We start from the raw sequence: 15676 nt of genomic DNA, 5'->3' as shown, positions 1-15676 counted from the left end.
TATTCCCAGAAAAACTGAAAACGTCATACCACAGTGATATATGTGCACCTATGTTTATAGCAGCACAATTTATAATAGCCAGATCTTGGAAACAACCTAAGTGTCCATCAACTGAGAAATGGATAAAAAATTTGTGGTGTTTTTATACAATGGAGTACTACTGAGCTATAAAGAAGGATCACACTGAGATATTTATAAATAAGTGGGCGCAGCTTGAGGCCATCCTCATAAGCGAAATAAATTAAACTTACATGTATAAATACCGAATAGTTTCCCTAGTGTAAGAAATAGTAAGAATACATAAAAGTATGTGGTAAACATGATTCCCCATTATATTGCTTTGAAGCCTTATAATGTTTTCATTCATTAATTGGAATGTTTTTATTCTGGGTTGTTTGATTTTATTGTCTGTGATGGTATGAACAGTTACTTTGAAGAAAACAAGACAATATAATAGCTACTGCTGATTTAATACCATCTTGTTTTTAAGTCCCATGAAGCTTTTGTTCTTCTGTCTCCATCGGTTTATCATGTTGTATCTTATTGGATTTTATTATATGTGATAGTATTAACAAAATGTTTTGTACACAAGGAGATAATATAGAAACCATTGTTTATTTTCTGTTAGTTGGTTCTAAATACGCTGTAATACTTTCATTCTCTTGAATGGTTTTATACTGTCATATTGTGTTTGATGCTATAATATACAAAGTTATACTCAAATATTTCAAGGAAAGGGACACTATGGTAGCTACTGTTATATCAGGTTATCTTGTGGTAAAACACTATGTTGCTTAAATTGTTCTATTCTGCCCTGTGTTATTATGTTGTTATGTCCTCTTTTATCTTAATCTCCTTCTTTCTTTTAATAAACCCTTTTATATGTTTTAAGGTATACTTTTTATATAAATATTTTTTTAAAAAATTATAGTTGAAGCAGCATTATAGAATTAAGGAAATTTGAAGGCAGTTCTCGCTTAATCTCACTATTTTAATCATTTCACCATTTAGTCTTTATTCAGTGTATATAATATTAAACAACTATAATATATACAGTTTTGCTATCTGCTTTTTAAATCTTGTTACTTCTTATTTTAGTTTATTAGTACATGTGTGTAGTATATACTGTACATTCCTTGTAAGAAGTGGCTATATGTGTATAACCTCAGATTATTTTATAAACACTTTTTCACATTATTGCATAGTGGTCATACTGACTACTTTAAATGTCTGCATAGTATTCCTTTGAGTTACCATAATGTTTTCATTACCCTATAACTGAGTTTATTTCCAACTTTTTGTCATTATATTTAGTGTCCTAGTGAATATCATTATACCAATATTTTTCTGTACAGCACTTTATTCCATTGAGTTACTTTTTTTCAGTAGATTCCAAGAATTACAATTCATAGGCCAAACAGTATGAATCATTTTTTCCTTTGGGTTTTATTTTGTTAAATGCTTGATTATTTTCAGTTTGCTTATTAGTTTGTTGCCTCTGTGCTTAAATTCTATTATTGTACTTATTACTTATAAAAACTTGAATAATTCTTATTGCTGGCCATTGGGTTTTGGTATAAGAATCAGACTTTTCTAATGTAAAGAACTGCCATACAACAGCGGGTCTGGAGGAAGTTCCCATAAATACAGTGGGAACATTTTATAGGTTTCTGTGGGGATTCTGTAACTGCAGAGTGGGAAAATCTGTTCTGCAGGAGCTTAGAGTATAATGTTGCCTGCACTTCTCAGTTAAGAAAATGAAGTAATAAATAGTTTAAGGAAGTTAGAGCATTTTAAGAAATAGCCAAATCTGTTAAATCCTTATGAAGAGGTAAGTTAAAGTAACAATTTAAAAAAAACTGTTTGAAGCTGAAGGCCACATATACGCTCATTGCTCCACAAACTTGATTTTCTATCATGTGTACACAAATAAGTCAAAACAAAACTTTGCTCTAATTTAGTTCACTAAGCAAGTGACAAAGCTGTTCATTTGGGCTGTAAGTGAGTGGTTTTTAAAAGTTGCTACTGGTTTAATTTTTATCTGTGGAACTCTGCCTTTTACATTCTCCATTTGCTTTTCCTAGAGATTTAGTATATCGGTCTTGATCCTTTTAAAGAGAAAAGTTTCTCATGTTTCAGTAGTGTATTTATAGCTGGGTCACTGGAATATACCCTCTTATATTTGATTGCATAAACATAACTTAAAATAGAATGAAGTTCTCATCATTCCACCTGAAGAGGCTTCTTTACTTTGCCTTTGTTACCCCCACTTTCCTTGATACTCAATGATAAGACCTTGGAATCATTTTCAGTTCTCACTTTCTTTTCCAATATCTAGTTATTTCCCAGTCAACACTACAGTTTTTTCAGTGACTTCCTCAACTGTTTCTTTCTGTTTTCTATTATCACCACCTTGATGCTGTGACTGAGTCTTTACCCCTAGACTACAGAGCAGTCTAATCCTTTCCCTCTGGTCTCTCCTTGCTTAGTCGTGTCTTTTAAACTGTTTAAAATACTCTGAAATCTATTACCTACATCTCAACTTCATCTGCAGTTCCCCAAAATAGTCAATTTTAAAATAGATTTTTTTTCATTGTTTCCTGTATATGCTGTCTTAATTGCCAGAGGTTTTTTTGTTTTTGTTTTTGTTTTTTTGTCTTTTTCTTTTTTATCAGTACCGGGGATTGAACTCACAGCCACACACTTGCAAGGCAGGCGCTTATGCCGCTGAGCTAAATCCCCAGGCCCAGTTGCCAGTTTCTCAATGACAGCTGTCATTGCCCCACCACCTTTCCCCAACCTTAGCTAAACTCATCTTCCCCTTTCTTTTTTGCCCCAGGTAGTGGGTCCTAACATTGCATGCTCCATTGTTTTATCATTTACTTTCTGTTTATCTGTCTGCATTAGAAGAATATATGCCTTTGATGGACAAAAAGTAAGTCTTAAATCTACAGTATCCCCTGCTGCATTGGTAGGCAGTAATAGATGAATGACTGAGGAGACTCTGATGAGACATAAATCCGAGTTTGAATTCTGCTTCTGCCACTTTCAGCTGTAGGATCTTGACTGAGCTACTAAACTTGTTTCCTTGTATATAAAATAAGCATGATTATAACCCCTGCACAAGATTTTTGAAAGGATTAAATAAAACAAATATATATGCAACGTGCTTAGTACAATGTTTGACATGTTATAAATAATAAATGGTAGTAATTATCATGCTAACTGCTCAGTTAATGTTCAGTCGCCATGACTGACATAAAAAAATCCAAGAATTTTATAACTAATCTATTCTCTGTCAGATAACTATAAATATCATACAATAATAGTGTTAAGATGTTTCTTATAATTACCAATAGACTTTCTGGAACTTGAATGTAGAGTGTTTGGGATTTGTTTCTTTTTTTGTTTGTTTCAAAAAATGGAAATTCAGAAAATTCAGAATATTGCTTTACTCATATATAGTCTAACCTAGTACAGGAAAGAAAATGTAAAAGCAAAATTAAAAAGAAAAATCACCTTTTTTGTATATAAGTATTGCCTCTATCGTAAGAAGAATTTTTTTCAGCCAAGGAACTGAATCCAGGGACCTGCAAATGCTAGACAACAAGACATTGTTGCAGCAGTTTATGCTCAAATAGAGAAGATAAATTCTAAAACTAAAAATACTCATAGAAAGTGCCACATTGTAGAAAAGTCATCTTTTTATATGTTATATCATGTACTCTATCATTTACATGTAAGCAAACCTCTTTTCAGAAATTAAAGTAGGTAATAAAAATAAATCTAAAGTTACTTTAAGAATTAAAATTGAGGTGTAAGTACCTAATATTTGAAAACTTGCATGTTTCTGACAGCAGAATATTCAAATAAAGTTTTATAAAAAGAGTATTAAAATAGTGTTAAAGAATGTCCTATTCATAAATGAACTAAAGGGTAAGTAAATTTAAAGTAGAGTAAAAACAACAAACCATACCATATCCAGAGAATCAGAGATTAGAGTATTCTGGGGATATTATTTCAGCAGCCGTTCCCAAAGGTAGCTGGGACTTGCAGCACAACCAGAGTTAAACAGAAGAGCTGTAGGAGATGGAGGGTTGTACCAATACCTGCAGGAAGACATAAGACACAGAACTAGTCACTTAACATCTTGTTATTTTGTATCAGTTGCATTTGACAGAGACTGGAGATTTAGCTCAGTGATATAAGCGCCTGCCTGGCAAACTTGAGGTCATGAGTTCAATCCCTGGTACCAAAAAAAAAAGAATCAAGTCAGTTGCATTTGACTAATCTAGGATAAAATCTAGTGCCTGGCCATTATTTTTTTGTTTTTGTTCCCTTCTTCAATTATAAGGCATGATTTACAATGTTCGTTTGTTTGTTTGTATATAAAAAACAGGGATCACTTGCAGTGGTCTAAAGAAGAAACAGCAGCTGCCAGAAAAAAAGTAGAGGAAAACTCAGCTGTGCGAGTCATTCAGGAAGAGCAAGGTAACCAGTGATCTGTGGCTCCTGGAGCCCAGCTTCTCTATTTGGTCTTCCCTTCACACCTTCATCATCATTGCTTCTCCTGTATCATTGCTTTTGAGAGTTCTTAGCTTTCATCTAAACCAATCAATCCACTCATTCCCTTTGGTAGAATTCCCAGTTCTTCTGGTATAGTGGGACCAAAATTAATGAAATAAATTATGTATTCACCCTATAATTGGTCTTTTGGTAGTCATAATGCTTTTTCTGGGAGTTTCACATATGGGTGGCATTTTGAGCAAGATATGAAAATGTAGCTTTAAAATTTTCCTCTTGCTATACTGCTTTTAGTATGCTATTGTATATTTCACTTGCTAGAAACTTTGAGCAAATTCATAAACTTTGAATAAAAAAGATAACATCATGTAATATGTTGCTGGGTTTTTAGGATAAAGTTTTAATAAGGATTGAAAGTACTTTCCTTAGAGACCTTTTACTTATACTTTGATTTAGGTAAGACCTTGCCAAATTACTTTGAAAAAATTGGCCTGTGCTACTGTCAAAAAACCAGAAAATGGAAATGTTGACAGGATATAGAGACATAGGAGTAAGCCCTTGTACAGTCTTGGTAAGACTGTAAAATGGTATGGCCACTGTGGAAAACAATACAGGGATTCCTCAAAAATTTAAAATTAGAACTTCCATATGATCGAACTTTATACTTCTGGGTTATATCCAAAAAGTTGACAGCAAGATTGCAAAGATATAATTGTATTTCCATGTTCATAACAGCACTATTCATGATAAGCAAAAGAAGCAATCCAAATGTCTATCACTAAATGGATAAATAAAATGTGATATATACACAAAATGGAATATTATTCCACCTAAAAAGGAAAAAAATTCCATTACATATTAGAACATGGATGAGGACATCATAAGTGAAATAAGACAATCACACACACACATATAGTACTACCGTATGTCAGCACTTCTGTGATAGCTAACATAGTGAAACTCATAGAAACGCAGAACAGTGGTTGCCACAGCCTAAGGGGTAGGGGGAAAGGGAGTTATTTAATGGGTTTAGAGTAATAGTTTTGCAAGGTAGAAACATTTTAGACCTGTTTTACAACAATGTAAATAATTTCTACTGGACTATATGCTTAAAAATGCTTAAAATGTTTAATTTTATACTATGTGTTTTAGCTACAATATAAAAAAAGCATACATACATCTCCCAAAAGAAAGAAAGAAAGCACCCTATGTGCTTCCTTGTACATGACTAAGAACCTAAAGGCACTGTGCCAGCTCCTAAGCCTATATGAGATTTACCACCTTTGTTTTTTCTTTTGGTGGCGGGGGTGGGGTGCCATGGATCGAATCTATGACCTTATGGTTACCAGGCAAGCACTTAAGCCACTGAATCTAAATCTGTGGCCAACCGTATTTTTCTTAAAGCAACTTCTTGCTCAGAACATATTGGTTCTTTTTCTTTTTTAAAATCAAATTATTGAAGGACCAGAGAGAGAAATTTATACAGTTCAAAAATGAATTCTCGACAAAAATTCAGTGAATTCTCACAAAGTGAATATATCTGTGTGAATAGCACCCACGTGGAGAAACAGAATATTACCAAAAACCTAGCAGCTTCCGTATGCTTGTTCCAAATTACAATATTTCACAGACCCCTCACAGCTTATAAAATTCAACTTCTAGTCCAGCTTTTAATGCCATGGATTAATTTGTCAAAATACCTTTGTGCTGTTCATTATTCTTTTTTTGTTTTCCTTATAGCAATGTCACTGTAACCAGTGAGTAAAGCAGAAGTCAGTAAACTACAGGCCTTGTGCCAAATCTAGCCTGCTGCCTGTTTTTATAAATAAAGTTTAATTGGAACACAGACAAAGCCATGGAATCGAGCTGTTGCAACAGACTGTGGTTCTACAAAACTAAAATACTTACTGGTATTTGTTTATTCCTAGATTGATGAGGTATCCTGACACTTCCCAGGGAAAAATGTTTGCATTTGTCCTCTATGTAAGTGAAGCATAGTGCAAATGACTAATCCACTAGAAGTTCATTGTTGTGATGACACTGTCCTACAATAGAGACTGAAGTGTGCAGCAGAGACATTAGGGAAGACTGAAGTAGTAAGACAGCCATCACCAGTGGCCTTTACCAGGTGAAGGGAGCAATGCTCACCCACGCTCTGGTACTTCGATAACCTCTTATCATGTGACATCTTTTGCTGTTCCTTAGAGTAGTTCTCCTTCCACAACCTAAGCATTAATGTGTCCTGGGGGATGGACAGGAGAGAAGAGCACCAGATCTACAGTGGGAAATTCTATTTTTACAGGCTCCAGCCATGCAGTCCCAGAGTGGAAAAGGCCAGACTGTTGGGGTTGGATTTGAGGGTGCATACCAGTGGTGGTACTGCCTACAAATCAGCCAACATTACATTCCTTTGCAAGAACTCTGTCACATTATTTCTGAGGAAGTATAACTTTGCTTCTTTGCCAGCAACTGCACAGACATATTTTCCACATTACTCAAGTTCTGCTAGTGGCCACCTGAATGTGACAAAGAAAGTAAAGCCTAACCTGAATTAAACGTTATTAGCCATTTTAATTTATTTCCAGGAAGTTAAAATTATCCATAGTATATTTCTGATAATATGAAAAACCAAGGATTTTTCTCACCCTTTTTTGAATGTTTGTGTTTAGAGAATAAATGCTTGTAGATGAGCAGAACTGATAATGTTCTTTTAAAGTGCTCTGTACATGACTGCCTATTTTGTCCTATTTATGTTAACAATGAACTTGAGTGAAGCTAATGAGGTTATTTTAGGGCCTCGGAAACCACAGAAAAGGAGAATGACAGTTCCCGCAGAACCATAGTGTGACCAAAATAGAAAGGTGGTGACTGGCCTCTCTGTGGAAGCAGGAAAGGCAGGGAGGAGAGGGCTGATGGTACCACTTTGAGGCATTTGATTTGCTTACTAGTAAGTCTAGTCTTTTTCTGAGTATTATTTCTGGCTGCTGTAAAGACACAGAACAAAAGATTCGATTTCAAAATGACTCAAAGAGGCAGAGGTTTCTGCTGGGGCCCCTCTGTATCCCTGTAACACTGCTCAGTACAGTGAACTTCATGTGTGTCAGAGGGCCCCTGCAAGGAGAGAGGATACATTATGAAGTGACCACCTTGTCACACTTAAATTAAAACACGGTTGCCAGCAGCATGGCAATGGAAGAAAACTTATGTTCTGAGGAATTGTGTTGAGGGGCAGGACACGACAATGAGAGCCACTTGGTACAGTTTTTACAAGAGATTATAGACTTACCAGTCTGCAGAAGCCAGGAATGAGGCTTCTGATGAATATGGAGCAAGGTGAATAGGTCACTTCAAAACTCTGGTTCTACACCTTGTGAAAACCCAAAGGAGGTCTTGACCTGGCTCTTCTGCCAGCACCTCTGTTAAACACAGTCTCTTATCTAGGAGAGTCCTAAGTCTTTGAAAGAACCACTTTTCTCTCATCACAGAGTATTCCATATGCAGATCATTATTTAGCAGGAGCCCTGTTTATTGGCCTTATGGCTATTAACGTCACTGAGAGGAAACACTAGTTGTTCTCTTGTGCTGGCCCTCTCTGGTACACTGCTTTTGGTCTCTGCATAGTTCACTATCCTGTCACTGTTCTCCCTTTGTTTACCTGTTGTCTTAGCTATTGATGAGAACCAAATCAGGAAATACCCTCAGCATCTGAAAGTGAGAACCTACATATCACAGATAATCATCCTTTGGTGCATCATGGCTGACATCTCATTTCTGTGATTAAAATATGTGGTATACAAGCTCTTGTCGGCAGTGTTTCTTTCAATTAGATTGCCCACATTAATGATTTTTAATTCCACATTTCCTTTTTGTAATTACTTTTCAATTTTATTATAGCTCATATTTCTTTTAAAAGCAGGTTAACTCAGAAATGAGAAAGATACATTTGGCAGTGTTTGAGTTAACATGATTGTATTTTATAATTTCCTAAAAAGATCTCTAGTGTGTTATATCTCAGTCAATTGTGTAGCAAATGTAATGGGTTTTTAAAACTTAATAACAAAAGCAGCTGCTATTTCCATTTTAAAATATTCTTGTAAATAACTGCCTACCTAGAGTAAATTATCTATGTCAACCAAAATAATAGGTCTCACTGTACTTCACCTTATGAATGAATATCTTATTACTGTTCTGAGTGGAAAAAAATAGATTAAGATTTTGTGCTGATGAATACAGGGTACTTATTTATAGGATAGCTTCGGCTGTTAAAAATTTCATTCAGTGGCTTCAACAATATACTTTTATGTTGTAATTTTAAGAGTTTTCTTTTATTAGAGAGTGAACTTCATCAGTGACATGTGAAAATTTCCAATTTAGAAAGCTCAGGTATTTGCATAATTGATGTGCAAAAATAACTTCAAATTGCTTTTGGTTACATGGCAACTTAGAATAAATTTTTGTAATCCATATTAATCATATATATGCCAGATACATAAATGGTTTAATTCACTTTTTTAGTTATGATACTCAGGGTGATTCAGAGTAAATGCTGAATATTTAAGAAAGTCAGTATGTCTTGCTCCTTCCCCTCTGCATTATTGAATTTAATAAGTGAATAATTGAGAAGTTGCTTTTTGCCTATGGTTAAACAGATCACTACATCCCTTTTACTGCCTTTGGCATAGAGCAGTTCTTTCTGAATTGGCAACTTTGGAAAGAAAAAAAATGTTCCTTTAAGGTAAAATAATGATTCATATACCTGTTAGGCAGTCAGTTAGACAAGATCAAGACATTACAGATTTCTCCATGCTATACATACTTCTTTACTGACCTGAACTTGTTGTGAGTTAACAACAGGTCAAGATGGTTTTTTTCACTTCAAATCAGAGAGTAATTCCTGAAATCCCTTATTAACACAGATATTCTTGCAGTTTAAGATATTAAATCATATGCCAAAGGTGTTTGTTGTTTCATGTTCATCATTACGAGTTTGATTAAGCTTCTGAGGGGTCTCAGAAGCAGTCACACAGTACCGGGAATGACAATCCTTGGTTGGAGATCCGGTGAAACCACAGCTTTAAAAGGCCCCACCTTCTAGCACATTGGTGCAACTGCTTCTCTTGTTTCAGTTCTGACCCACGAGCTCGTATGTTCTCATAGAGCATTTTATGCTTCTATCACTCATCATAATTTCATCACATAAGCTTGCATGGTTTATGTTTTATATAATGCAAAAAACAGGATTTAACTAATTCTTTGTTTCCAAACTATTCTAATGAAGGTTAACTCCAATCAACATTGTTTTTACAGTTTACTTATACTGATTATGCCACATTGAGGTTTCAATTTCAACTTGATGCTTCATAACTGAGAGGAAAGTAAGAATCAGAAAAATAAATTATTTTCAGAGAGATTGTAGTAGGGGTTCATATCAACTTTGTGCAAGAAGATGGAGTCATGTAATGGTTGAGAGCACAGGCTTTAGGTGTGACAGACTTGGTCTGGGTTCTGATTCTGTTCTTTTAATTAGATTACTGTAGGGGAATCTTTAACCCTTCTCACCTTGAATTTCTTTATAAATTGAAGTAGCGTTTTCTAAGCAATATTAGTAGCATTAAATGGGGAAAAATTTAAATCAAGCATTTAACATAATACCTAATAGTACTATTGTTATTTTTAATGTTATTCTTAACACATAATAAATATCCAATATATTATTGTTGTTATTTTTAATGCTGTTATTGGCATGACTTATGTAATTGTTTGGTTTCTTTTCTCTTAGTTTTTGAACGAGAATTACATGAAAATAGCAGCTGGGGATTTAGCTTAGTGGCATAAATGCCTACCTAGCAAGTGCAAAGGTCATGAGTTCAATCCCCAGTACAAAAATAAAAAAAAAAAATTGAGAAAATAGCTTGAAAGCATAGATACATTAGTGTACCTTAACTGTTGTTATCTAAATGTAATCAAGTCCTTGTTAAAGATTGCAAAGGCTAGAGTTGAATTTAGATACTTGAAATACTTGTTATCTGAACCAGATTGCAGTTAAATGACTATGATTAGTTTTCTTTTTAAATTATGAAAATTAGAACAGTAGTACAGGCTCATGTTTAAAGCAGAAATATGACCCAAGATTGTATAGTTTGCAAAACTGATACTGTTTATTCTTTATAGATTCATGGAATGTAAAACAAAAAATGCACAGAATTTTTAGATCTTAAACAGACTGTAGGTCTGGGGATTTAGCTCAGTGGCATAAGCACCTGCCTTGCAAGCAGGCGGTCATGAGTTCAATCTCAGGTACCGATAAAAAGTTAAAAGATCTTAAACAGACTGTGGAGATAATTCTAATTCAGTCTCATCAAATGAGGAAATTCTGTAGGCAAAATGAAGATTTCAGCCAAGATTCTTTATTTTTGTGTAAGACGTAGAGCTAGGAAAGAGCTGCCTGATAATTATTATTTGTTACCATTTCTCCAAATTTTTAAAATGATTTTTATAAAGGAATAGAAATTTTAGAGGTATCATAGTATCTTTAATTACTATGTGAATGTATTTTCTTACTATTATTATCTTTTATTTTTAAATTGATGTGTAAGTTTACCTTGTTTCAACATACATGGTTTACTTGCGATTTCCATGTTACTGGGCATTTGAATTATTTCCTACATTTTCCTTCTTTGTTTCTTTTCTATTTTTTTGGTATCTTGAGACAGGAACTAACTAAGTAGTTCAGGCTGGCCTTGAACCTGTTATATAGCCCAGGTTGGCCTCAACTCACAGGGATTCTCCTGCCTCAGCCTCCTGTTTGCTGGCATTACAGGCATTTACCACCACATCCAGCTCTTCACACTTTAAATCATGTTACTCGTTTGCATTCCCTACACTACCCCCAGTTAATTGCTAGGGGGCCATACCCACAAATTAATCAAGGTAGAGTATTCTACTTACTAGTTAGTAGGCTCAAATTCACTTCATGAATAGCTTATTATTGGAAACCCAAATACTAGAGACTTGACTAAATTAAGTTTCCTTAGCTTTAACTGTGGGTCTTCTGGCTGCTTTTTATTTAGGCAGAAAATCTTTTACCTGCCTGGAGTGAATTTCAAGGAGAGATTGTAAGATAAAGGAAGAAAAGACCGTTCAAGAAGGCCCTTAGTGGGCTCGGGATTTAGCTCAGTGGCATAAGCGCCTGCCTTGCAGGTGGTGCAGTCATGAGTTCAATCTCTGGTACTGATTAAAAAAAAAAAAAAAAGAAGGCCCTTAGAAAATTAGGCAGCTTTCTGATTTCTACTGAGTCTAATTTCAGAATGTTGTTTTATTTTCTTATAGTATATCAAGTATATTCCAATTGTTAAAAGTAGGGATAAACACTATTTTCAAAATAAATGTATATTTTTTAGATTAGCCGTAACTAGATATCCTTCCATCAGTGTAGAAGAGAAGTAGATGTTTTGGGCTTACCGCCACATAATTCTTTTGTTACAGAGACTCTCTTTTTTTTCTCAGACCTTAAATACAAATGAGAGTTTCTGTCTTTATAGCAGTCCTGCTGCTGGAGACAATTCAGCCTTGATGGGAAGAAAGTCTTTTGGCTATGTAGGTGGAGAGTCATGATACAAGGCATAAGGATGAAAATGGAAAGAAGAAAAGAAAAACTGTAAGGGCTTCAGGACCGGGCTCTATAACAAAGTTGAAGCTGACTGCAGACACCCACTTGTTCTGAGGGTAGAGGCTTTAAAATTATCAAAAATATGAGTCTTCTTTGTTTTTGGTTTTAGTTTTGGAAATGGTAGTAAATTCAAATGGATCGTAGTTCAAATGAAAACATTTTTTCAAACTGTGGTCCTCAGCTGCTTCATCCCCCTCCTGAGACACAACCAGTGTTGCTTATGAGATTATCCTATAAAAAATGTTTTGTACAAGGCGGGTTTACATACACATGTATGTTTATGTGTGTGCACAGACACATATGTTTTCCTTCTCCTTGATGAATTGTTGCATAATATATATGCCTTTCCTTTCCCCTTCCAATATTAAATATTAGAAATTATTCTATATTCATTAAAAAGCTTCTGCATATTTGAAAGTACTTTCAAAATGTCATGGTTCTACACTGAATGAAAGTAATTCTTAATCTGTAGAGTAGGCCTAGGGATTAGGCTTTTACATAATAAGAGTCAATAAGTGTTGGATGAATGGAGGGAAGAGTGAATTGCTTATTCACAATATTATTATATTATTGTAAATACAGATAGGAAGAGGCAGAAGTCTAAGAAATGACTGAAGCCTTGAGACAAATAATCCAATACTGGCCTTGCCTAGAATGACATCACAAAATACCAATCTGTTTTAAGAAAGCATTAGTAATTCTCTAAGATTTCATATTAGAAGTCAGTAGGAAGAGACCGTTTTGGAAATTGGGGAAGAATAGTTATAGGTGACCCTGGCTTCAGGAATCAGGAGATATCATCTGGTTCCTTTGTGATTGGGGTTCAAGATCAGGGAACAAGTGAATACAGGTTCTTCAAATATAAAAGAAGGGGCTTGGAGTAGACTATTTCAATGAACCTTCTAGCTCTAATGCACATTTCTAATTCTACAATTTGCTTTCTGATCTCACCAATTTTCACATTTGTCATATTTCAACTATATTTGTAGAGACATAAAATGATGTATCCTTTCTGTGAGATAATAAAAAGCCACACAAATTTTCGAGGAAAATATAACTGCTAAGATTCCAAGATTCTACTATAGAAAGTAGTTCACAGTGGCCAAACTATAAGATAAAGGCAGATTTATGGATATAGAACCTCAAAACCCACATATAATTTTTTTTTTTTTTGAGACCAGGTAGCTCAGGCTGGCCTTGAACTCACTAGGTCGCCTAGGCTGACCTGGAACTTGCAGTGAAACTTTTGTCTCAACCTCCCAAGTGCTGGGATTACAGTGTGCACATTGGGAAGCAGAGACATTTTGAAAGGAATTAAAATCTTTTAACAGATAAATGAAATTACTATAATAATAATAAAGTTACTAAGTATTAAGTACAATTGTTGATAATATATTTATGTATTTTAAAATATTTAATTAAATCTTATGAAGATAGTACCTAATAGTAAATACAATTCATAGTAAAGTATTTTTTTTTTCTCTTTCTTTTAGTTAAGTATGAAAGTGAAGCTAGTAAATACTGGGACACATTTTACAAGATTCATAAGAATAAGTTTTTCAAGAATCGTAATTGGTTGTTGAGGGAATTTCCTGAAATTCTTCCAATTGATCCAAAAACTGAAGAGAAGATGGGAGAACTATCATGGCATCCCGTAGAAACTAATGCTACAAACTCTTTCTCAAGAATGCCAGAAGAACAAAACCATTATGAGAAAAGTTTTGGTTTATCAGATGGTCAAAGCAAAGGAGAGTCTGAATGTCTCAGCCTAAACTCAAAAGAGCACAGAAAAGGACTCCTAAAGGCCGAACTATTTCCTGGTAGCAATGCAACTTTCAGAATACTAGAGGTACTGTACTCAAAGAATGACAGCAGGAAATAACAAAAATTTAAAATCTGCGTTCCACATTATTTTGCTAATGGCCCAAATTGTTTGGGGGGGAAAGTGATCAAATCTAATTAAGTGCATGCACAGTATATTTTTATACATAAATAATATTGAATGGCCTAAGGTCTTTAATCAGACAAAGTTTTAAGGCCATAAGGCTTTCATTTTGTTGCTTTTTTTTTTTTTTTTTTTTGCTTTATCTCTTCCTTTCTACCTGGAGGACACTTTTGAATACAGATAATGTTTGTGTCTGAATTTTTACTTGTCTGGTATTGCCACTTTTTAGGTACAACAGAAATAAGTGAGACATATAATTATTTTGCTATAATCTAGTGTAGAGCTTGAGTTCCCATTTTTGCAATTAAACTCTATCTTTCTGGTTATAAAACTAATACATGTTGCTCACAGAGAATTTGCAAAAAAAAGAGAAATTACCCACAGTGCACCAGTGCACAAAGGTTTTACCTACTGTTAACATTTTTTCTCTTGATGATATTGTATTTGCTTATGTTTTAGGTGTACTTGTATTTGTTTCTTTTTAATGTTATATCATAGGAAATTTTTCCTGTCTTTAAAAATTCTCCATAAATGACTGTAAAATATTTTACCATGTGGACTGCTATAATTTCATAATCAATTCCCATGCTACTAGTCATTTAAATTGTTTCCAACTTTTCTGCCACAAAAATGTCTTTGAATATAGCTCCGTTTTCTTTTATTGTCAGGTTAGATTTATAATTTATGGAAAATTTTGATACTCGTAAACATTGCCAATTGCTTTCTAGGAAGTTGTGCTAATACGAGTTTATTTCTGTTTCATCATACCATCATTGGTTGGAAAAGTCTTATTTTATTTTAGAGTTTTTCACTTTGTTAGACAAATATTGAACCTTGTTTTAATTTGCATTTCTTTTATTACTATATATGTCACATCATTCTTTAATGTTTAGGAGCCATTTGTACTTCTTTTGAAATTCTGACCTTTTACTTCCTTTGCTTGTTTTTTTTTTTTTTTTAATAATTTCTGCCCTTTATCATATGTAGCACAAAATTTTTTCTCAGTGTGTTGTCACGTTTTAATTTGATTTATTTGGGGTTTTGGGGTTACGGATTTTAGGTGTTTCTATAGTCAAATCTTTCAGTGTTATTCTTGTGATTTCACTCATTACCACTGAGTTAGAGAACTCTACCATACCTAAAAATACAGTAAGCTTATTTTTTAAAAAAGAAAATCTGATATTATGAGAGGCATTCATGATATTTGTTTAATCTCTTAATTTTAGGTTGGCTGTGGCGCTGGCAGTAGTGTTTTTCCAGTTCTGAACACCTTGCAGTAAGTTTTAGAGTTTTTTCCTACATAATTTTACATATTTAAGGGATGTTGAGAAATCTTGGAAATATATTGTCATGTATATGCCAGTAATGTTTTTAATTCCCATCTAAACAGCAATTAAAGCGCATTTCCAAAGAACCATCTCAGTCTTAGTGCTAATTTCATGTAAACTCAGAATTACTCTGAAGATGGTGTTTCATAACCATGGGTTATCCACCTTGAGATTCAAGTAAGATTCTTTTAAGGTTATGTTTAAGCAGAT

General features: G+C 34.1%; 1 protein-coding gene and 1 long non-coding RNA gene across 5 annotated transcripts in view; one reads left to right on the top strand and one right to left on the bottom strand.

The window, feature by feature from the left end:
* Positions 1 to 15676, top strand: part of Mettl8 (methyltransferase 8, tRNA N3-cytidine) — a 142561-nt gene that overhangs the window by 48472 nt on the left and 78413 nt on the right. For all 4 annotated transcript variants that reach the window (XM_063259271.1, XM_063259269.1, XM_013142629.3 and 1 more), the window contains 3 exons: positions 4400 to 4491; positions 13687 to 14042; positions 15365 to 15414. In XM_063259271.1, the coding sequence (XP_063115341.1) occupies positions 4400 to 4491; positions 13687 to 14042; positions 15365 to 15414 (498 nt within the window). The remainder of the gene's footprint in view (positions 1 to 4399; positions 4492 to 13686; positions 14043 to 15364; positions 15415 to 15676) is intronic.
* Positions 3509 to 15676, bottom strand: part of LOC134478304 (uncharacterized) — a 62882-nt gene continuing 50714 nt past the window's right edge. Inside the window, exons 3-4 of the long non-coding RNA XR_010050858.1 lie at positions 3977 to 4109; positions 3509 to 3599 (exon numbers count right to left, since the gene is read on the bottom strand). This is a non-coding gene — a long non-coding RNA (uncharacterized LOC134478304). The remainder of the gene's footprint in view (positions 3600 to 3976; positions 4110 to 15676) is intronic.

The sequence above is a fragment of the Cavia porcellus genome, unplaced genomic scaffold, assembly GCF_034190915.1.
Source record: "Cavia porcellus strain 051 isolate PalLab524CR breed Dunkin Hartley unplaced genomic scaffold, mCavPor4.1 scaffold_12, whole genome shotgun sequence".
Classification (NCBI taxonomy): Eukaryota; Metazoa; Chordata; class Mammalia; order Rodentia; family Caviidae; genus Cavia; species Cavia porcellus.
This window is presented reverse-complemented; position numbering and strand designations above follow the sequence as displayed.